This window comes from Kryptolebias marmoratus, linkage group LG8 (genome assembly GCF_001649575.2).
Source record: "Kryptolebias marmoratus isolate JLee-2015 linkage group LG8, ASM164957v2, whole genome shotgun sequence".
Classification (NCBI taxonomy): domain Eukaryota; kingdom Metazoa; phylum Chordata; class Actinopteri; order Cyprinodontiformes; family Rivulidae; genus Kryptolebias; species Kryptolebias marmoratus.
Genome location: NC_051437.1, coordinates 14,669,525 through 14,693,236, shown reverse-complemented (window position 1 = coordinate 14,693,236; position 23,712 = coordinate 14,669,525). Strand labels below are relative to the sequence as shown.

Genomic DNA, 23,712 nt, shown 5'->3' with positions numbered 1-23,712 from the left:
AAGCTGGCAGAACGGGACAGATCACCTCCCACTGCTGAGCTATCAATGCAGAGTTAATTGCCTTGCAGAGTACAAGCAGGAAGATAGCATGTGTCTTCCTTTTTTTGCTTGTTTGTTGCCTTTTTTTTTTTTTTTTTCTATTAAGCACAGTGTTGGGTTGGGTCCCTGCCTGGAGTTGTTCCCATGAGCCTGCAATCCATCATTCAGATTATTTACTTAAACGATAAGAACAAACGGGCTGGACAGAAAGTGACTCAAAGCACATTAAACGGGCACAGCAGCACAGAGAAAGAAAGGGCGAGATGGAGAGAAATACAGATAAGTGGAAAGGGGGAATAATGTGGAGAAGGAGAGCGGGGCAGAAGAAGAGGTGGGCTGGGCTTGCCATGTGGACAGCGTGTTCTGGTGGAGCTGTAGAAGACAAGGTTGTTCAAGGTCTTTTGTTGTGCTTGATGGTTTACATTGGGTGGGTCTTTTCAATGTACATATCTAACTTGTAGTTGCCACTCAGCGATGATGCACCAAAACGCTTCATCTGTATGTGTGCGTGCGTTTGGACGCAGCTCTTCTTTACAAACATGTCAAGTGTGAACAGCCTTGTGTTGTTGCCTATTATGTTAGTTTCCTCCGAGGTCCAAGTCTCTCGTGTCTCATTGCATTTGTCACAGTTTGTTGCCTTGAATACGTCAGCAAAAACCATTACTCCGGAGTCTGGAGAGCATGTTTAATCTGAAGCGAATTGCATGCCTGCTGCCTTGTATACAGTAGATGAAGCTCAGATTGGCTTCATTTCTGTGCCTGCCACTTTCCGCCACTTGAAAGAGCCGATTTCTGGAGAGTGAGCGCAAGATGTAAAAATACCTTTTGCAGCAGCCATCACAATGAGGTTCTGTTTTGTTTTTGTTCCGCAAATGTTAAGTGTTTTGACAAAGTACTGCGCATAAATGTTGAGTATCTATATAGGTCGTGTCTGCCCCGGTAGGGCTGTATATGAAATCCCCATATGCTTGGCAGGCATGAGAACGAGACATGTCAGAATAGGTCGATGCCTGCCCTGGGTCACACTCCAGAAGCCTCTTAGCATGTTTCCATCATATGGTGTCTCAGAAGGCATCAGCCAGTTTGTGTGTGTGTGTGTGTGTGTGTGTGTGTGTGTGTGTGTGCGCGCGCGTGTGTGTACATTTTTCTCTTTTTTTATTGCCTTTTTTTGTGCTAGTGAACTGACTCTGCTCTGGGGTTTCCTCTTTTTCACTATTATCTCTCACTTCTTCCTTTTCTGTTATCTGCATTAGTGAACCAGATCTGTTCTGTGGTTTCCCCTTTTTGATTATCATCTTTTGTCAATTTGCTACAGCTGCACTTGTAGTATTTACATGCTACAGAGGTGAATTGCGAACATTGATTTTAGTTTCTGCTTAGAGCCGATAGTCTCCAGTCCTGCAAGCCTGGCAGCAAGTATAAAATAAGATGAATGTGATGGAAACTGTAATGCAATTACAAATGACAAATCACATCCCGCAGATTTCTGGCTCAGCAGTATTATACTTACACGCAGCATGCACTCAGAGACTTTTATTATTTCCAAGAATGTGAATCAGATTTGGATTTGTTTAGGTTGAGCGCTGATTGATTGAATGTCCGGAGATTGCACGATTGGATACAGATTCACAAAGGCGGGGATTCATTATTGTGACAGCATTGTGTTGGGGACAGAATCCAAATAAAGAAAACAGGAGTAATAATCCTCAGTGAGCCTGTAAACTATCCCAGGAATTTTGCTTTTGCTCTTTTGCTAACATCAGAAACTCGTGTGGTTGTAAAACAGGAACCTCAGTTGCTTAGTGTGCGTACGCATTTGCATGAAAACCACTCTGTAGAATGGGTGTGTGTGTGCATGTGTGGTTTCCCAGTGTCTTCAACTCATTTGTTGACTTACTCTTAGACCACATACTCCTCCTCCCCACTCATTGTTCCACTGAACTTCTCCTCTTTGGCAGGTCAACCTTTCTTCTGGTGTTATGTAGGTCATCCCACACTGAGCAGAACTTTCACAAAGCTGTTAAAACATTACCAATGCAAGCTGTTTTCCAAACAGACTCAACGGTTGCCCATCGTACCAGCGTGCAGTCAGGTAGATTAGATGCACTGGAAATTAGAAGATCTAAGAAATGGAAATACACTAAAAAAAGCTTTTACTGCTTCCTCTTTTAACTCTGCCTTTTTGATGTCTTCTTTAATGCACTCATCCTATTTGTGTCCTTTCAAAATTTTCCCATTACAAGCAACTATATCAAAAGTAATAGTCCATTATTGGCAGTGCTGAAGCTAATGGCTGGAAAAGGTAGTGCATCTTAAGACAAAGCAATTACATTATCATGTGCAAAAAGCACTGACCAGTCAGTTTTGTTTCCTTCTTTTCTGACTTTTCTTCCATGAGGTGTGTTTTTTCCTTTTTCACACAATTGGTTATTGCCTAATTTAGTAGGAAGCATTTGCTTTTTTCTCAGTAGGCTTTAACCTGCTTCCCTAAACATTGATATTGGCCTAGATTATTTGTTAATAGCTGTGAAAGTAAAATGAGCGAGATCTTGTTCAAAAGCATAAAATATAAAGAAGCTGTCTTTTCTTTTCAAGAGGTGTTTGAATTTATGCACCGTCGTGGGTTAGGACGACTGGGGAAGTGGCATTTCTTCTTTTTTTTTGGCAAATCAGTGTCCCTTTTCTGCACGTGTTGTTAAAACATCTCATTCTTGCATTTGCTCTTTCCTCTTTTCGCAGTGAATGAATATGTATTCATGGTTCAAGCCAGGGGCATCCAGATCAGAGAGAACGTGAAAAACATTGGAGCTCAGGTTCTGGAGCAGGTGGTGAGAGGGGCCTACAGCATCAATGGCACAGGTAAAACCATGAACCAAAGCAAGTGTGTCTGGAGCAAGGTTTCAGTTCTGCAGAGCTAGATGTCACATTGATACATGTTCCTTTAATCATTCCAGATTATCCCTATGACTTCAACTTCAGTGAGAGCGACGCTCCACCCACTACATACCTCCCTGAGGGGTTCACATACCTCCCTTCACAGGTTTGCCCTGAGAAGCTGCCCTCAATGAGTAAGTTGTTGTTGTTAAATACTTTCTCAGGTTTTTTTTCTTTTCTTTTCTTTTTTACTTTACATGTTTGTTGTTGCAATTAGTAAATTGTTAATAGAGGACAAGTTATTTCATTTTTAATTTAATGCATATCTGTTGTCAAAGCACAACTTGTGTGTCCCAGGTTACTCAGCTGTTACACACCTAGATATTTCCAGTCACCTTTCATTGACCTTTTTTCCCACATCGGTCTTGTCTTGAGTGTTTTCCTCTCTTGCTCACATGTCTTTCTCTCTCTCTCTCTCTCCTTCTTTCTCATTGGCATGACCTTTTCTGCCCTTATAAAATTTCTGACCTGTTTTTCTTTCTTTTCTCCTTTTCTCCCACACTCAGAGGGCAGATTGGAGGTGAACATGAGTGAAATATCTCTGGAGGACGTGGAGAGGTCCTCGCTGGAGCGAGAGCCCAGCATGGCCCCCGGAGGCTTCTGGAAGCCCAAAGACTGTTTACCTCGCTGGAAGGTAAGTTCTGAATGTGACACTGTCGAAAGGAGAGCGAGTTGACAAGCATGAACAGTCTGGCCAGTGGTGTAACAACAGCATGATTGTGCCATATAGAGCGCAAAAGGTTCCTGAAGGCCTCTGGCAGACTGTAGCAAAATGTCTTACAGGAGAGTTTTGGAGAAATGATGTTCATCCTTTCTGTAAAGGCAGCAGTTTGTACATTTTATGTGCATTGAATTTTACTGACAAGCGTTTCTCTTGTTGGTTTTCCCACCTCGAAAGTTTTTCCTCTGATGCAACCCATAGCGTTCATAAGTAATCTAATTTCTCATTAACGCATCTTCATATTTTGTCATGTTTGTAAATACTGAGAATAAGGTGCTTTTTAATAGCCTTTCCTATTTATTCTGTGATGTGCAGTGATGTGGCTGTTCTCGTCTGCCACACAAAACGATGTACTCGCACTCGTGACGACCAAGAAGCCAGCAAAGCAATTTCCCTCTTTTCTTGCCCCTAAATGCTGCATTGCTGCAATTTTTTAACCCATTATCCTCTACTACGTGTGGTTTTTGTTGCCTAAAAACTGCTTGTCTGTCTTCTATATTTGTTTTTTGTTTTTTTTATGGTGACATGGTTATGAAATAGACTTAGAATTAAGCATGGATACAGTTCAGTGAGTGAAAAGAGCACTTACCTCAAATATTGAGCAACTTATTGGTTTTGTCATTGATGCATGTTGGAGCTCATTGTGAAAATTACTGTAGATTGTACAAATTCAATTCAGTTTATTTATGTTGTGGCAATTCACATCAAAAGTCATCTCAAGGCACTAAATGAAAAAAATCCAAAAACCAAGTCCAAATCATAAACTCAATTATAGATGTTTCATTCTAATTATTATACAGCACATTCACACGCAGTACTTTATGAAATGCCCATTAGTAAATGTTATCATTCTAAGGAAGCCATCAGACTGTCAGATTTTCACTTCATCTTAATCCCGCATCCTCAGCAGCCCTTTGGTGAAAGTAAAAAAAAAAAATAAAAGAACGGCTCCTTTTTTAACAAGACTCAGAATGGGTGGCCATCTGCCTCGGCCGGCTGTGGGTTGAGAAGGTCAGAAAGAGACACAAACAAACAGGATCGATCCAGGTGTAGTTTACTATGGGAAGGGCAAAAATAAAGGAAAACACAGGTTAATGGCAGCAATAATTACATGTAAAACATAAACATGGAAAGCAGAAAGGGTAAAGATAGCAGAGAGAGGAAATGGCATCAGTCTGTCCTCCAGCAGACAGACAGAAATTGAAAGTTGGTTTCACTAGAGAGGAGCCTGATAACTGAAAGCACTGCCCCCCCCCCCCATTCTACTTTTAGAAACTGTAGGAACCACAAGTAAACTTGTCATTCTCTTTCTAAGAAATTTTCTTGTAACTTGTCAGTTTTAGTTGTCTTTAGCCACACTTTCCCATTTAACTTCTGCTAAGAGGTGATCCCTCTGAATCTCACACACTTTGAACAAACGGTGAACTTACTCAGCTGTGCACATCAGACTCCTCTGTGTCCTCTGTATACATACATCTGTTGTTTCTCTACGTATTCATGTTGGCGTTTTAATTCACCCTCCTCGTGTTTGCTTCTGTTTTGTGTCCCCAGGTGGCGATTCTTGTTCCGTTCAGGAACCGACACGAACACTTGCCCATCCTCTTGAGACACCTGGTGCCTGTGCTGCAAAAGCAAAGACTCCAGTTTGCCTTTTATGTCATAGAACAGGTATGTATGCAAACACTTGCATAAATCACTGTTTGCACAGGCAAACGTGTCACCTGGTTGAATTGAAACACAAACAAAAATACCACAATTGTTTCTCACTTGAAAATGAGCTGAAACTGGCTAAAATAGCTGGAATAACCTAGAAAAATGCCCAAATCAAAGGTTTTGTTTTGTGTTCTCTTATTAGGGGGGTACAGAACCATTTAACCGAGCCATGCTGTTTAACGTGGGCTTCAAGGAGGCGATGAAAGACTTGGACTGGGATTGTCTGATCTTCCATGACGTGGATCACCTCATGGAGAATGACAGGAACTACTACGGCTGTACAGATATGCCTCGACATTTTGCAGTCAAATTGGACAAGTACTCTTACATGTGAGTGTTAATTCTGTGTCCACTGACCTTAGCTCTTTTTTTTTTTTTTTTTAATTTTTTAATTTTTCTTTAAATGACTGTTTGTAATTGTTTCCACAAGGCTTCCGTATAATGAGTTCTTTGGTGGCGTCAGTGGCCTGATGGTGAAGCAGTTCAAAAAGATTAATGGCTTCCCTAACGCGTTCTGGGGCTGGGGAGGTGAGGACGATGACCTCTGGAACAGGTGAGGGGAACTTGTACACTCAAACACAGACGCTGGCTTGTCTGACGAGGCTGCAGCACGGGGCCGCCTGCCTTGTTGGCTCTAGATGATAAGTTAGTCAAGTTGACATGTGCAGGCTCTTGTTTTGTTTCTTTTGCTGTATTTGTCTTTGCCTCACTACAACCTGCACACACCTATACTGGTCACAGGCAGCTGCATGCATACAAGGGTGTCAATACACTCTGTCAACTTTCGCTGATTAATTTTTTTTTTGTTTTTTCCTTTTTTCATGCCTTATGGACATAGTTATTGTCAGGGCTGATAGCACTCTGGTGCTGTGCCTGATCTCAAGCATACCTGCAAGGGGGGGGGGGATTTTTCAAAGAGAAACAATTTATCAGACATTTCTACAGACCTATCTGCTACAACAGATAGGCCTACTAGCCAATCAGAAGTAGGGTGATGGCCAGATTTGGGTGTTGGCAAAACTTAAATTCAGATCCAGCAGTCGTTCCATGTGCCATTCAGTGTCACTGTTTCCCATACTGGGAACGCTCACCGAGCATAGACCTCAAGTTTATGAAGCCAGGGGAAGACACTAAAGCAGACACTAAAAAATAAATGGCGCTGGGCTTGGAAAGAAGAGGTCGGTAGCGATCCTAGTCATAAGGCTGTTGTTCGAGCCATTTAACACACCTCAGGTTTGCAGATGACAACAGCCACGGCAGTCATCCCACTCTCACTGACCGACCACATGACTGATATAAAAATTTGCGTCTGCTCCTTCATTGCTGAGCTAGATCTGTCGTTTACCATCGCTCCTCCACTCATCAGTTTATGCAAGAAGTTAGCGGAGGATAAAGTCGCCCTCACACACCTCTCTGTTTCGAGGCAGCGTGCTAACTGTGTAATCACACACGGTATCTCATCAGAGGTTGGTAAAAATCTGTCTTAAATCTGTCTGAAAAGCTAAAGCATGGCATGTTTTCACTCAGCATTGATGAAGCCAGGGACAGTACTATGGATAGAATTTTAATTATACTTTTCTGATTTCATGACGAGGATGCAGGCAGGCTGAAAACACAGCAGCAAAAAAGTGAACATTGCGAATGCCTCAGCATTGATGCTGGAACTAAAAGATGTCCTGCAGTCATTTGGGCTGGAGCGGAGACAAGTCACCAGTATTCTACTGGACAATTGTGCAGTAATGAGGGGAAAGAATTTTTTATTTTTATTTTTTTTACAGAATTTTCTCTTAGGGGAGCATACTCTTAGACCCCCCTCGACGATAATGTATGGATGACTAGGGTTATACACAAAAAGTTTTTTATGCAGGAGCCCACACGACCACAAACTACCCATGGGTTATTTTCATATAATATTATATGTTATGTGTTAAAAGTGTGTCACATACATAGCACCCCCTACCTCGTTTCCACCTCCCAGGCACGGAAAAAAGTTCAGGCTCAGGATTTCTTTCTACTATCAGCCCCATATTGTAATTGTATTGTTTTTTGAAGATGTGCAATACGATAGCACGGCTTTGTGTGGAAATGTCCTGGTGAGAGTCATTACGACGATTTCTTTTCTGCCTTATTGTGTACGTTACGGATTAATGAGCCTTAAATGTGTTTTGTACAGGGTGCAGTTTGCCAATTACACTGTAAGTAGACCGCAAGGAGACCAAGGACGCTACATGTCAATCCCCCATCACCACCGCGGGGAAGCGCAGTTCCTGGGAAGGTTAGTGTTCACGTGTGCCCAACCCACTCACGCAGACAAAACACGAGCCACGAGTGTTTGGTTGAAGGAGGAAGCTGATAATTGCAATGAGGCTCAGGCTCATGTGATGCAAGGCAGTCACATGAAAGGTCAGACTGGTGACTCGGAGAGAATTACAACTCTGTGAAATACTTTGCATGTGACATGCTAGAATGCTTCAGGCTTGGATTCTTAGGTGATTTAAAACATCCAAAGGAATTAATGTTTCTTTTGGTTTTTGTCAATGCAAACCTTTAAGAAGTGCACTATCGGTAAACGAAAAGCACTTTGTTACTGGGAATTGACCTGAAGGCATTTTTTATGAACTTTGATGATTCACTGTAGTAGGTATTATTTAATGAGAAACATTTACAATAGTGGGAAAATATGCAGCTGAAGTTTAACGGTCTAAACCACAGAGTGACACTCACAGCCGCAGCCAGATTCTGAGGAAACCTGTTCCTCCACAACATGCTTCAGTGTTTACCAATGTTCACTTTCACTTGTTACCTTTCGTCTATCTGGTGCTCCTGTAGCAAACTCTGTTCTCTTTTCTAACGTGTCTGTCTGCATCTTTGTACGTTCAGGTATACTCTTCTACGCCACTCAAAGGAGAGACAGAAAGTGGATGGGCTTAATAACTTAAACTACTCCCCGCTGGTCTCCAGAAGTCCCCTCTTCACCAACATCACAGTCAGCCTGAGCAGAAAGCTAGCACCCGTAGCTGACTACTGACGCAGACAGAGCTGGACTGCAAAACACCTGGGAATCCAAGTCCTCTGGGACATCAGCCATATCTCACCAGTTGCAGCACTGCTTTAGGACTTTTAAGTTGACAAAATTTTTTTTTTTTTGGTTTTTGTTTTTGCTTTGTTTTGTTTGTATGCAAAGAGAAAAAAAATAAGAAGAAGAAGAAAAGAAAATGGAGACTCAAATTAGTATGTTTGATAAATCGTATAAGAAAATAGGGATAAATGCTGCACTTCTTTGTGCCACAGTTCATCACTCTTCTCATCTGGGCTTGTCTACACTTCAGTCTCCACATGCCTTTTGCACCATTTTGGCCTTCAGCATCCATTCCTCAAGTATTTTTACGTTTGTTTAAGTTTGCTGAACATTCTGGCAGTGATTAGCGCCACCCTGCACTACTGTGCTTGATTACTAAAATAGGCTACGACACACATGCACGCACACGAGAGTATGACCCAAATGTGCTGACATGATCCCGGGGCTTGGATTATTTTATTTTTTTAATTTTTTTTTTTTTTTTTTTTTTTTTTTTTTTTAGTTGTTTTTAGTTTTTTTTTTTTGCTTCTTATTTCATAAATGCAGTAAAACCTGTGAAAACATTTGCATGGAAACATACCCTTAGACCGCCACACAGCGACTTCAAGCGAGTGGACACTTGCAGCTGGTTCTGCATAAGGTATGCCAAATCCACAAGTGAAGATAGTACGAAAAGATGATATATTGTATGTGAAATAGTTTATTCTAAGTTCAGAGAATAGCGACTCTTTACTCATCTCTTTATCTGTATTTTGTCCATTTGAACATACCATTTGAAGACTGTGATGTTTGTGTTTGCATAGTCGCCTTGAATGTTCTGGCTGCCTGCAAGTGGCTGTATGTTGGAGTGCATTGCTCATCCTGTTAGCAATAAGCTGTAATATCAGACAGCAGAAATTAGCCCTGACTTCCTTCTTGTATAGATGCAATAGCATGGGTGCTAGCATACCCCCCTCCCCCCCTCCCTTCTATTGGACTACAGAGAAAGAGTGACTGCGTATGCAAACTTCACATCCAGCTCAACTTTGCCTAAGCAAACGTGCCGCCCTTTTCAGAACGTGTGTGTGTGTGTGTGTGTGTGTGTGTTGGTGCGTGTTCCCGTCCGTGTGCGAGTGAGGGCGAGCTATGCAAATGGCCTGCATGCATGTCGTCGTCAGTGCAAGCTTATCGGGGGTGACTTTCAGGAGGCGTCATCTCTAAACTCTGACAGGACTGACTTCAGACCTCACTTTGCGTGTAAATCCAGGCCAGAAAAAAGAGAAATACTGTAGTTGCAGGTGTAATTTTAGATTCCACAATCTTAATATTTACTCAATTCTTTTTCTTTTTTTTTTACAGAAGAGAAATGAAGGTAGAAAATACTTGATTGCTGTCACTGTCACTGGTGTTTACAGAAGCTGTTTGCTTTACTTTTATCAGATTGTCTAACATTTGTACTACTGTTAGCCAGCCCTCCTCCACCCAGGCTGCTGTGAAAGTTGCATATCTCTTCAACAACCAAGCTTATGGCTGCCTTTGTTCCTTATTTTTATTTTTAAACCCGCGCTTGTTTGCTTGCAGAGAAAAGAAAAACAGCGGCTATGAGCGCTCATCACAATGTCGAATGATAACCACTGATTAGGTTTGTGATCAGGCTTTGGCTTATGAATTTTGTTTGAATTTGATTTAGACAAGTTGATCTAGGTAGATGTTTTAATTTTTTATCTCTTTTAATGATTGAGGCATGCAGCCTTACACTGTGCTTCGACACAGACTGACAGCCCTCTGGTACACACAGCAGCTCCTCTCAATGTGTTTTGACAGTGTTGAATATTGGGTGAAACAGCCCAATACATAGTTTTTTTTTTTTTTTTTTAGTATCACACCAACATGTTCTCCTCACTGTTTGTCCTTTGGTCATGCAGCTACTTCGTTTCACACAAATCGCCTTGTATGCATTTCTTCAGATGTACCTTTTTTTTGGTAGACATGTGGGTGAGTGACAAACTGTTGTGTTTCAACAATGAAATAAGAAGAGGCTGGACCTCGCTCTATTTATTTGACAGATTAATTTCCTTAATTGTTCAGTTTTTTTTTTTTCTTGCGGTTGACTCGAAGACTTAGGAAGCGACACGCGGCGGACTGTGTTCCATGCACTGACACCTAGCTGCGCGCGTTCGCGTGGGATTGCGAGGTTCTTCTGTTCCGCGTTAAAACGGTGGCAGCTCCATTTCTTTCGGCGACGCAGACTTCCCTCGTCGCGTGTGTCGGAGACGGTAATGAAATGGAGTGGCACATGTACTGTAGCCTGGTGCTCGTAATCTGAGCAGACGCGTTGGAGGAGGCCATTTTGTGTGACGACCACAGGAAGAGCAAGACTCAGAGTTAGAAAATGCTAGTGGCCACTGTCTTTCACTGATCACCTCCGTTATACTAACTGATAATCAATGGTGCTGACCTCCCTTTGACAGCTCTACCTGCTCACAGGAGCCTATTTTAAATGTGGTAGAAGCTATTGACAAAACATCCTTCAGACGCCATTACGGCTCTTTGTTTCCACATCATCTCTTGGATAGAGATCAGTAAGCTAGTTTCCATTTAAAGCTTATCCATGTATGTATATGTATATATATATATATATATATAGCTGAAGTTCATTCCCTCAAGCGAAGCATGTGCTTACCTCCTAGCTAGTCAACATGGGAGGTGCCCAGTGGAAGTCATGGGACAGTAGCAGCGTTTGTGTTAAGTTTTCTTTTCCATGTGTGTTTGAGTGAAATGGCTAAACCTTTTCCGAGGTCCAACCATCCTCCATTTACATTGTTTGTTTTTTTATTTTGTTTACCAGCACTGATGAGAACATGGTTGTTAACAACTGGCAGGCTTTCTTTCTAGTTCCTTACATTTACATGATACACTGTATATTATCTTTAAATAAAACAAATCACTTTCTTTGCTTTAAATTAAAAGCTAGATTGACATGAAGCAAAAGCCAAACAGTTTGGGTATGAGTATTGAGACCGTAAGAAGCCCCTCGATCTAAAGAGGCCCTCCTGGTGATCTAAACATTAGATTGTTGTGTATTATTTTCTGCAGTACACAGAACATCTTTTTGCGTCTGCTGAACAGCTTCGGCCACTAGATTACGAACGGAGGGGGTAGATCTGTCGGCGTACTCTTGGTTTGATCTGGAATGGGGAAATCCGTGATAAGAGCACGCACACATGGTCAGAAACTGGACCAAGACTGCTGCTCACTCCTTAAAAAAAAATAAAAAAAATAGACAAAAGAGGCTTCATCATATCAAAATCCAACCTGTCCTGATTCATTTTGTGCCAGTTTAAATGAAGGGACCATTCTTTTTTGGGCATCTGACAAGACTGGCAGCCTTAAAAAAAAAAAAAAGGAAAAAAAAACACACACAAAAAAGCTTTTTAATTTATTGCATTTTTATTTTTATTTTTCACTTGTTTTTACTTTGTTTTTTTTATAAGCGAAAATATTTAAATTGAAAAAAAAGAAGTGCATATCAAGATACTGATTATTGTAAATATTGTTGTTGTGTGTAGTGTTTTAGAAATTCTATTAAGGTCTTAAATCACTACAGATGCTAGCATAAAGAACAAGGCTTCGGGGAAAGGGGGGTTGGCTCTGGGGTTTAACTGGTGCCATTTTAAGTGCTTGTGGAGCTTACATAGAGACATCAATGTTTTTACATCCCTGCTTCCAAGCACAAATCTTTTTTTTTTTATTATTATTTTATTTTTTTAATAAAAAAATAATTGTTCCTATCCCATGAATTTTAAATTCCTCTCATAGTCTCAGAGAGCGTTCCCAGGCCTCCCCCCGTACTTCACCCGCTGTGGCAGGAGGAGAGACGCGTCCTGACGGAGACGGGCTCCCAAGCCAAGTCCTCCGCTCTCGTTCCTGCGGGTGACGTCTCTCCGAGTGTGACGGCGTTCGGGGTAAGGCGGAGGTCACAGGAAAGCTCTGCAACATTCTTCAGCCCCAAAAAACGAACAAACAAAAAAAAGAGACAATTTAAAACAAGTCTAGCATTGCAAAGGTTTAACAAACGGCACCCAAACCAGTGACACAATCCACTCCAAAAATCCTCAATTTTTTATTTTATTTTTTTTGTATTAAACTCAATTATTTAAAAGGAGAAAAAAAAGGAGAAGGATCGCTAAATTCAACATATTTATTTGATTGTAAGGAGTGAAATTCTCCTTAAATTGAAGCCATTCGAAGCCACTTGTCAAAACTTGATGTCAGCCTTATGTGGAATCTGTTTGTGTATTGGCATATTATCTTTTGATTATTGAAATTTGTATGATGGAGATTTTCTTTTATACCATCATTGTTATTGTCAAGAGTACACCAATAAAACAAAACTTGTAAAGATCAATGCCTTTGTGCACGGTTTTTTAATTTTATCGCCTGAGGGTGAAAGTGGAGCGATGATAACTTTTGCTTGTGCGTGAGTGCACTGTTAGCAAAATATCTCATGCAAGCAGGGAACAGACTTTAATGAAACTCATTACATCTACAACTGAATAACTTTTGGATTCACGATGGCAGCTTCAGCTAAGTGAAATTAGCAAACACAAAAATGGCTAACTCTGTGATTTTTAGATAACAAGCTCAAATTTGGTGTTGGTAGTAACTCATACTGATCCCCAACACCTGTTCTAAGCCTTACCTGATCAAATAAGTTCATTTTTCAAAACCTCGCCAATAACTATCGGAGTCAACATAGTCAGATTGTCAACAAAAAAAACTTGTTAAACACGCAAAGGATTTTAATTAAACATTCAGAAGATAAATTGGGTGTACAACTACAATGGAATAAAATTTGCAGTCAACCCAATTCAAGATGGCCGCCACAGACAACTGACCTAACAAAGCACAAAAATGGCCCTGACTCATTTAACTCATTTTCTAACGTTTACAGATACCGAGTGAAAGTTTTGGTCTTGTGTAACATTTTTAATTAAAACATTGGTAATATTTGTTGGTATCCACCCTGTCTGACTGTTAGCAAAATATTTCCTGACCAACTGCACAAATTTTAATGGAACTAGAATAAAGTAATCATTTGATTTACATCGACAACTGACTAACCTCTGGAGTCATCCCAATTTCAGCTGACTAATTGACAGCCAACATAAAAATGGCTCTAACTTAGACACTTTTGCAAATATTGAGGTAAAATTTGGTGTGGTAGTAGCCGGCATTCATCCCCATGATATATTCTGAGGGCGAACACATCTGCCAAGATCTCACAATATCGTGTTAGATTAAGTCCAAGGTTATTTGAGAGGTTTTGATCAAAATGGCTAAAGCATTTCATTCTCAGTGTAAGACTTTAGTTTAAACCTCGATCTGTCATGAAAAGCTGCGGGCAATATTTTTTTCTGTCGTCCATCTTGTTTCCCCGTCTATAAAATAGGTCAGCGAACCTATTTTAAACAGTATGTACATATAATTATGTGGTTAGATTGCACACTGCCGCTGCTGTACAAAGTGTGATTGTGCACATGCGAGACTGCTTCCTCTTAAGAGACGTTCGGTTCACACTTCATTACGCGTACGAAACGCAGAGCAAAAAACTGACCTCAGTTAAGCACATAAGCTGCCAGTTGAAGCTCAAATAGGAGTGCTAAAATGTCATTTCAAACCGTATCCCTTTGCAGCAGCAGCAGGAAAAATGCAAAACTTCAATCTATTATGGGAGTTATTTGGAATCTTCTAAAAATATACGTTAGGATCCTTATTTGATGTGATTGGCTCAAAGCTCGTATGATGGCAGCGGGGCTGTACGCTGAAAATAAACGGCGTCACATCCCCTTTTAACAAACAAACAAACAAACAAAAAAACCCTCTCTAACAGAAGGTTAGTGTCTGTGTTTTCGTTCAAAAGCTCCAGCTTGTGCCTCTTGTAATTCTCACTTTCTAATAAAAATCCCAACATCTTGGGACCAGACTCCTCTTGAGCCTGTGAACTCTCTTCTAATTGTCCTTTTCACGGCTCTTGTCACCAACCACTCCACTGAGAGTTTGCCCAGCACATATCCGGATCCAGGGACAAAGATGATGCTTGTTCGCACACTGCAGAGTCCCCCCCCACCCCCATAGTCATCACCCAGCACCCAGAGAGGAAAACAACGTGCAAAATGAAACGCTTTCACAAGAGTTCACTTTAAAATTCGAATCGGAGCAGCTGCAGCCCTGTGGCATTTAGCACATTAGATGTGCTTTTCTGCTGGTTAACAGAAGTGACAGCTTAAGATTTAATTACGCTTTCAGAAAAGAAAATGCTGCGTGGCAGGGATGGGACATCCTCACGGTCCTTTTAGTGTGTTACTCACAATTTGTGCACCGTTTCCTTACAAGTGGCTCTAGTTGAGGGAAGAAAACTAAGGAACATAATTACTGCAGCACGTTAAAACACCAGCATTTGTTTGCACCAAAGATGCACCAGTTTCTACGCCGATGATGAGTAACAGCAGTCTCGGTGTGAGAGTATGAGAAGTTTAGCAGAGACACAGGAATCCGGCTGGCGCAGCTTCGTCCTAATGGAGTCTGAGAAACACAAGGCTATGGTATGCTCGCACCCACCAGTGTCACTTAGCTGGCAGACGCACACAGAGGGCAGCTCTTAAGATCTCAAGAGTTCCCCTGGCATGTGTAGACAACACACACACACACATCCATTATGATTCATCCACACGCATCCCTTGAGTGTTGTGCCACTCAAAAGGCTTTGATGTCATCCGTGGCGCCTGTGCCTCTGTGTGCTGCTTGTGTATCTGTTTCAGTGCAGCACTCCCTGCAGGGAGTCTTAAACTGGAATCTGCATCAAAATCTAGCTGAATAACTGAATTTGTTGCTTCTGGTGATGCAGAATATAGCATCGCACCTGTTCCTCTGAGCTTCTGCCTTTGTCTGTGTGTGTGTGTGACTAAACAAAGGTCCCCCTTTAAAAAAGAAATCACCAAAAAAAGGTCTGTTCTTTTAGCTTCTCACAATTTAAGTTTCCTTTGTAGCAGAGATGGTGCATGAGAGTTTGTGAGCTATTCAGAGCTGTGTAAAGGGGCCTCATTAATCTTTAAGGGACACCTTCAACTCTGGGTTTCTGGAGGATATCCTCACATTAACTATTTGCTTTGGGTCCTTCTAAAACATTTCATTTGGATTTAGGTCAGCGCTTTGTCTTGACTTGACTTTTTTTTTTTTTTTTTACAGCATGTACCTGATTCTTCCTAAATCTCTTATTAGAATGTGTGATTTCTGTCTTGTTGCATCACTCGCTTCCTTTAAAAAATTTGACTTTCCAGAAAAAAATATACAGAGATTTTTTTTTTTTCTGAACTCTGTGGTATATTTCAAAATTCTTCATTGCAGAAGTGATGGAGAGCCACTCTTCCTGGATGTGGCAAAAGGGGCCCAAACAATTTTTCACTGTTGCGTCACAGATGCCATAAGGCGGGAACAGGGATGTCAGGGCTTCCTTTCTGTTAGGAAACAGTGACTTGGTGCTTTGTGGCGTGGCCTTGGGTGAGCAGAAGGATAGGAAGTTTTACAACTAATCTCAAAAGAGATCTACTCCAGTGAGGAGAAGAGTAAAGTGGAGTGGCTAAAACTTGCTGCAAAGTGAGTTCAGTGTTACTGTAACTCTGCTGTATTTTGACATAAAGCATGTCATAAGAAAAAAAGAGCAACACGTGTTATCTTTAAACAAATAAAATGATGCAACATTATATTTCTGTGAGAGACAATATTTCAACTTCTAGGAATATTGTTTTACTGACATCAGAGGTTTTAAATGTACCTTTCAGCAGTGATCAAACAACAAAGATCACACCAAGAACAAGAAGTCTGTGAGGTCACAAAAAGGACCCGATTAGCTTGTAGGCAACTTGAAACGTCTCTCACGTTGGTTGAAGTTCACAAATTCCCAATAAGGGAAAGACTGCCTGGCAACAAAGTGCCTGACAGGGCTGCAGGCAGAAAGCCACAGCTCCATAACAAGATCACTGCTGCCCATATTCAGTTTGCAGCGTTTTTTTTTCTAAAACAACATCATGGACCTGCCAAAAGGCCGATGGAGCGATGCCTTTTTTACATACTGTACGAAGTTCACATTAAAACATTTTGGTTAAAATGAATAAACAGCCTTTTGTGTGTAAAGAAAAGTAAACACTACATTTCAGTTAAATACACATGCCGTTACTCTATAGGTCCTCTTGAGGGACCAGCGTGTTCCCAGGCCAGAAAGGACAACCCTTCAGCAGTTTTTGGGTCTTTCCCAAGTCTTCTCCCTGTGGGACATGCTCGAAAAACCGCCAGAAGGTAGATTCCTGAACAAACTCTAATGACTCTTTTTAATGCGCCCACCCAATGGAGGATTCTCATTTCAGCCACTTTTACTTTGGAACTCATTCTTTTGGTTATAATCCATATCTTATGATCATGGTTGAAGGTTGGAACGTAGATGGATCAGTAAATCAAGAGCTTTGTTTTTTGGTTCAGCTCCTTCTTCACCGCATTACTGCAGACATCTGTCCGCTGGTCTGTCTCCACTCCTTTCAAACCAAGATACTCGTGGCAGAACCAGCTTGGGGGGAACATTTCACCTTTTTTCCACTGGAGAACCATGGACGCAGATTTAGAGGAGCGGACTCTCGTCTCAGCGGCTTCACACCCGGCTGTGAACCAACAGAACCGCGTCACCTGCAAACACGATTTCACCAAATAAAAGTACTGTACAAATGGATTTTCGATCACACAGTTTCTGAAACGGTTTACGGTCGTTTCTTTATTGACAATATGCTGTCACGCTGCTGACGGGGCATTCATTTACGAATGGGAAATCAGCAACTCCATCTTCTGGCTACTATAAAAATTAGACGTTTTCCTTGTCAGACGTGAAATAATAACGTAATTTGTGTAGCTTTATTAGCTCATTTCTTTTCAAAGTTAAATTAACATTATAACTGCTAAAGATTATTTATTTTAATTGCAAAGACAGAATTCAGCAAACTTGAAGTGGGATACAGATATCCTCTAAAAATCTGAATGGCTCACTAAATGAAATAATTTATTTTCAGATTAAAAGATTCTTACAGACCTGTGTTTGTTTTTGTTTCTTTATTTAACTGATATTTTTCAGATTCAAGTGACTTTAAACACCTAAACACACCCTCTCAAGCTCAATAAATGTCTTTTTTTTCATAATCGGGCTCTGTTTTAAAGCCAGTGATGATTGGGTATACAGACATGTAGAACGTTCTAAATATTTGAGAAAATTTCAAAACTTTCCCTGTAATTTGATATTGGAATTGACGTCATGAATTCAAGGGCCCCTTGCTCTCGTGTGTGGTTAAATCAAATGTTGGAGTAATGCGAAGCGGCAGTGCCTTACGGGTGTACCGCTGTGTGTACATGAGTGTAATTGTTGCTTTATGTATGGGTGAAAACAGGAAGCAGGGAAGGAGAGAAAACAACAAAACCCGTGTTTGTGAGTCATATGACTTTTTAGGGGAATAATATTTTGATTATTTTTGATGTTACTGAGTCATTTGTCATGAGTACTACCCAGCATTACCACCACCCCTATGCTATGCTTTTAATTTCTTTCATGCACTCCTCCATTGCATCGTCCCCAGGTCACCAGCAGGACAATCCTTTGTGTCTCGTCGCCTCCGAAGACTTGGCAGAGAATCCAGCTGCTGTCAGGCCCTGCGGTTTAAGCTTTCTCCTCCCCACTTCTCCCCGTTTTAGCTCACTTGTTTGTGTAAGTTTGTAGTTTTTGATTCTCCTGTTGTGACTTTCCTGTCAGGACACAAGGCGCCCACTGCTGAGGAATGGGGAGGCTGTAAACACATCCTCAGCCACCTCCCGCGTTATTTATCCTCCTTGACAGTGTTGTGCTTTCTGTCTCAGTGTCCATCTTTTGCGCCCCTGTCTGCCCCACTCTTGTCACATCGCCGTCTATCAGCTCGAGGATTTGTCGTTCTCTCAGCTTGCCTCTTTCCCAGTTGACTGTCACAACTCTGCTCACTTCACTCAGGGCGCCAGGGCATCCTTCTGACTGTTTGTTCTCATACGATTACAACTAGATTGGTTTGGCTTCTGGTTCGTCTGTTTCTGTTACTCCTATGAAAAAAAAGCACAGATGTGTGTTTGGAGTTAAAGCACTTTTTTTTCATGTCAGAAAATTTTATTGTGTACGACAACAACAAAAAAAAAAACAGCGCCAGCATGAACACTAGTGAAAATGATTAAGGTAGGCATCAGTCTGAGGAACACTTGCACACAGTTTTAGAAGAAACTCTGCCGGAAGGTGTTTCAAATCGTCTTGGAGAACTAACTACACGTCTTCTGTGGGTGTTTTTCAGCTCCTTTATTTAATCTCAGACGCACTCGGTGATGTTGCGATCAGGGCTCAGTGTGGGTCAAACCATCACTGCCAGAACTCCTTGTTCTTCGTTACGCTGAACGTAGTTCTCAGTGACACTAGCTGAGTGTTTGCAGATTCAATTTGGGGCCACTCGGCACACTCCCCGAGGGTACTGCACGTTTGATAAGTTTTATGCTTGTATTTTTTAGCACTGAGGACACCATTAATCCTGGCTACATCCCTAAGTCTATTTGAAAAAAAAAAAAAAAATGCAGCCCCAAACGTCTAGGAACCTCCGCTGTACTTCACTGTTTCAGTATGGTACTGCTCTCAAGTATTTTGTTGAATAAACTGTCTTTATTGTCTCAACGTTTTTATCAGAAAACCAGCTGACATTTTTCTACACCTCTCTTGTGTTTTTGATATATAGTTGAATCATCTGGTTTTGTTTTTATGTCTGAGGTTTGACTTTGTGAATGCAGTTCTTCCCTGAAGATCACCTCTGGGCAGATAATATTTGTAGGTCCACCAGGTTTCTACCGCTTCTTTTCTGATGGCGCTGCTGGTCACCAGATTTTGAAGGAGAGTCAGCATGATGTGTCTTTTATCTGGCGCACTAAGTATCCTTGGTCGACCACCGACTCAGGGGAGAAAACTGAGAGCAGCATGACCTAACAATCGGACCAAAAAAAAAAGAAAATGGGAATTGAGAAGCCAAACAAAACATTCCCACCTAAGCGGAGATGGGGTGGGGGAGAGGAGGACGAAGAACAGGATGAGCTAATGAGCTATAAAGGATGGAAGATGACTGGATGAAAGTGATGTGCAGTGATGAGTCACCAGTCTGTATCCAACAAGGTCCTGTTGTTTGCTAAATGCTCAATCAAACAGAAATGACTGCCTGAAGAAACCAAGCCCAATTTTACAGTCATTCAGAATAATGATACTATATGAAGTAAAGGACCATGGAAGGTGGCAGTCATTATCTCATTTTTTCAGTCTGACAGCTTGCATTTAAAGAAAAGTGCACTGAAACAGCCTAAAGACCGGAGGTGCAGAGACTGCCGGACTGGTGCACAGAAAACAACCTGTTCCTAAACAGCCGAAAAACTAAAGAAACAATTCTTGACTTCAGGAAGAAGAGAGAAGGCCACCTACCCTTGCAGATAAATGGTGAAATGATGCAAGGGGTTTCTTCCTGTAAATCCCTGGGCAGACATATTTCTTCTGACCTCCCGTGGACTCAGAACGCTATGCAACTGGTTAGGAAGGCACGCCAACATCTCTGCGTCTTGAGAAAAATCAAGAAGTTCAACTTGTCCCAGCAAGACATCAGCGTGCTTGCATCATCACTCCAATGAACTTATTTTGACAAATGGCATCCAGGTGTGATTCGGAAACAGCTCATCGGCGAACGCCCTCAAGTCTCACAGCACAAACTACAAGAGTGTTGAACACCGTTTATCTCAGAGCCATCACCGAACCAAACTCTGTTCTCATAAGATAAAAAACAGCATTAAGATGTGCAACAACTGGCTAATATACAATATGGGAACAGGCAACATGTGCATCTTGATGTAGTGCTGATATGAGCATGTGTGCATTTTATGTGTAAGTGTATTTAAATGCGCCTTTTCTGGGAAGTGTATGCTGTAGAGCAGTGGTCTCCAACCCTGGTCCTCGAGTGCCACTATGCTGCATGTTTTCCTTGTTTCCCTGCTCCAACACACCTGATTCAGTAGTTAAATGACCTCTTCATGTTCTGCAGAAGCCTGTTAATCACCCATTGATTCAAATCAGGTGTGTTAGAGCAGAAAAACAAGTAAAACATGCAGGATGGAGGCCCTCGAGGACCAGGATTGGACACCACTGCTGTAGAGTAATCATATTATCTCTCTCTCTCTCTCTCTCTCTCTCTCTATATATATATATATATATATATATATATATATATATATATATATATATATACTTTTATAGAAGCTGCACTGCATCAATTTCAGATTATCCAAATACAGCACCAACGAAGGACCCTTATAACTTCTCTTCAGGAATGACGTGGAGCCAGTGACATGAACAGCGAAGCTTCTGGAACACTTTTATTTTTTATTTTTTGGGAAAAAGGAGAAGAAATCTGAGATTAGACAGTCACTTCAGGAGAAAATTGAAATCTGATTAAGGAAGAACATTGATTTTCACCAGCGTGGTTTATGCCTCAAATAATTCAAGCTGTTTTACAACCCAGAGGAGATTAATCAAAGTACTAACTCCTCTCTCTGTTTGTTTATTTTATGAGTCCATATTTTTTCTTGCAATCAAGTGATTCCATCAGTTTCTTTGTTGCTGCTGAAGAAAGAATGCCACCTTCAGTTATAACATTATTTAAGGAAGGTTTTAATGAAACAAGTTTGTCACATATATTGTTTTGTGCTAATAAAAGAGTTGAATGAATCTGTTTTTTATACAAAGACTGATGCATTCTTCTCACCCCACAGCTCTGTGTCCCGTTACATCTATTTTTATATTTCCTCATGACCTCCGCCTTTTTCATCCGCTCTGTGTTTTGCCTTCAGCACTTTTACTTTTATGTCAAGCCTCTGGCTTTCATTAAGGTAGTTTCTTTTTTTTTTTTTTTTTTTTTTTAGTATCCTGCTCTGGTTAGTGTGAGATGTTGTCTTTAAAAACTATGTGCTGACGCTGTACAGAAGACCTGCTGACGGAGCTTCCGGCGTGCAAGATCAACTAAATTTTACAGCTCATTTCCCACAGCTCCATTCATTGTTATTAAGTTCCAGCCTCTGTGTGATTCTGCCAACACTTCAGTATCTCCCATGATTTCACCGAGTGATCTCATTCAGTCACCTGACTTGCTTCATGTGACCTCAGTCGTGTGAGCTGGTGTTTTTCATGCAACGTTCGTGAAGCACTCTCAGTCTGTTTCGGGAAGGTTTTATTAAATAAGAGCCATCTCTGTTGTGCATTTATTTTGTTTAAGTCAGAAACAGCTGTGCAGTCACAGCTCAGATTCCTTCGGCTCATACGCTGCACAATAATTATTAATGGTAAATTTCTGGTCTCCATTACCACCCTGACAAGCTGTTCATTAATGACAGATGTTGTCTAAATGCTGATAGTATCGGAAATTTGCAGCAAACGCAAACTGATAATTGGGTAAAGCATTTTAAAGGTTATATGTTGTGGCAACAGACAAAGAGGAATGAACGGGACGCAGTTTTTATTGGCTGCTGCTGAAGGCAAAAGGGTGAGAATGTTTTTACCCTTGTCTGTACGTACGTTTGTTTTTTGTGTTAGCAAAACATGTCCTGAACCACTGGATAGATTTTAATGAAACTCTCAGAAAGTAAGCATCGGATGTGCATCTACAACTTTTGAGGTCAACCAATGTCAAGATGACCGCCACAGTCAGCTGATCTTAGAAAACACAAAAATGACTATAACTCAGCCATTTGTACTGATATTGAACTAAAATAAGGTCTAGTAGTAGCTGAGAGTCATCCTCAACGCATACTTTGAGCACTAACAGATCTTGTGAGCTCTCACAATATCGCGTGAAATTCCACATAAAGTTATTTTCAAGGTTTGACCAAACTGACTATAAATTGTGATGATCTTAGTTTAAAATTCTGTCATGCAATTCACTAAGTCTTGTGCATTTCTTTAAGAAAAGTTGTTGGTTTTGTTTGTTCTTTTTACCCTATCAACGTGTAACTATTTTTATCTGAAGTTTTATCATTTTCAGCTGCCTCACTCTTTCAGGAAGTGACAAAACAACAGCCCAAGATTTGCAGCATCTTAATAAAGGACACATATATTATTGGTTTGTCCCCTACCTTTGATTCGTCATGCATTCTTGGGAATATAAAAGTTTTGCACTCCATGCCAAAGGGAGGCATTCACTCCCATATAAAAAGCCCATAAAGCTTGAAATGCCTTTTTTTGTAGTCCAGCTTTTCTTCTGTTACTTATCTAGATCACCATGTAATGGATTTGCGTAATGGTGGCTCAGCTGCTAATTTAGCATAAAAACGCTCCACCCTTTTTGGCCATTCAATTGACCAATCAGAGCAAAAGAGGTCTTTATGGAGGCAACGATGCTGAGAGGCTGAGAACTCATCCTGAAGACAGCCGATCAGGTCATAGGAGGAACTTTCGTTTAGTTACTGTTGTTCCTCTGGTGTCTTACTTGGTTTGAGCCAAACTAGCTGCATGTCTCATTATTTCAGGTCTGTTTGTTCATTTGTTTCAGTCTTAACAAAAAGTTTTGCTTTGTTGACCCATTTAAGTTTTGCATTTATTTGCTGGTTGCAGGTTTGATTTCTGGTGGAGGCAATTCTGCTTGAAGTTTTGCAAGTTTTCTCCAGGTGTGACTATGTCTGCCTCATTTGTCTCTACACGTCCCAGTGATGGACAAACGACCTCTTCAGGATGTACCGCCTCTCACCTAATGGCCGCTAGAGATAGGCAGCAGCTCCCCAAGACCCTGTACACCAACAAGCAGGTAAAAGGAGGAAGGATGATTTCTTTGGGGTTAAATAAAACCCCTCGTGTTTCTTTATTGCCTCAGTGCTATTAATTTATTTTTACACAGAAGAAGATAAGGAGATTGCAGCAAGGCTTAGTATTCCAAAAATAATTTTCCTTTTTGTTGTTGTTGTTTGTTTTAGGATTAAAGCATGAAATTCAAGAGGAGTGGACCCACAAAAAAATGAACTTTTGTAGGATCAAATCAGGACACGAATTGCTAAAAGTAAATGCTGGTGAGCATTCGGTCATCCAGGACACGTTATAGTCTTTGCAAATTGAATCAAAGACCACTGGACT

The 23,712-nt window shown here is 41.0% G+C and overlaps 1 protein-coding gene across 1 annotated transcript in view; it reads left to right on the top strand.

Moving 5' to 3' along the window:
• The window catches only part of b4galt5 (UDP-Gal:betaGlcNAc beta 1,4- galactosyltransferase, polypeptide 5), a 33,864-nt gene extending 20,991 nt beyond the window's left edge, over positions 1-12,873 (top strand). The window contains exons 2-9 of the mRNA XM_017415184.3: positions 2,779-2,898; positions 2,994-3,107; positions 3,480-3,607; positions 5,246-5,362; positions 5,550-5,737; positions 5,838-5,960; positions 7,581-7,682; positions 8,288-12,873. Coding sequence (XP_017270673.1) covers positions 2,779-2,898; positions 2,994-3,107; positions 3,480-3,607; positions 5,246-5,362; positions 5,550-5,737; positions 5,838-5,960; positions 7,581-7,682; positions 8,288-8,435 — 1,040 coding nt within the window. The 3' untranslated portion in view covers positions 8,436-12,873. The remainder of the gene's footprint in view (positions 1-2,778; positions 2,899-2,993; positions 3,108-3,479; positions 3,608-5,245; positions 5,363-5,549; positions 5,738-5,837; positions 5,961-7,580; positions 7,683-8,287) is intronic.
• Positions 12,874-23,712: the final 10,839 nt, after the last annotated feature.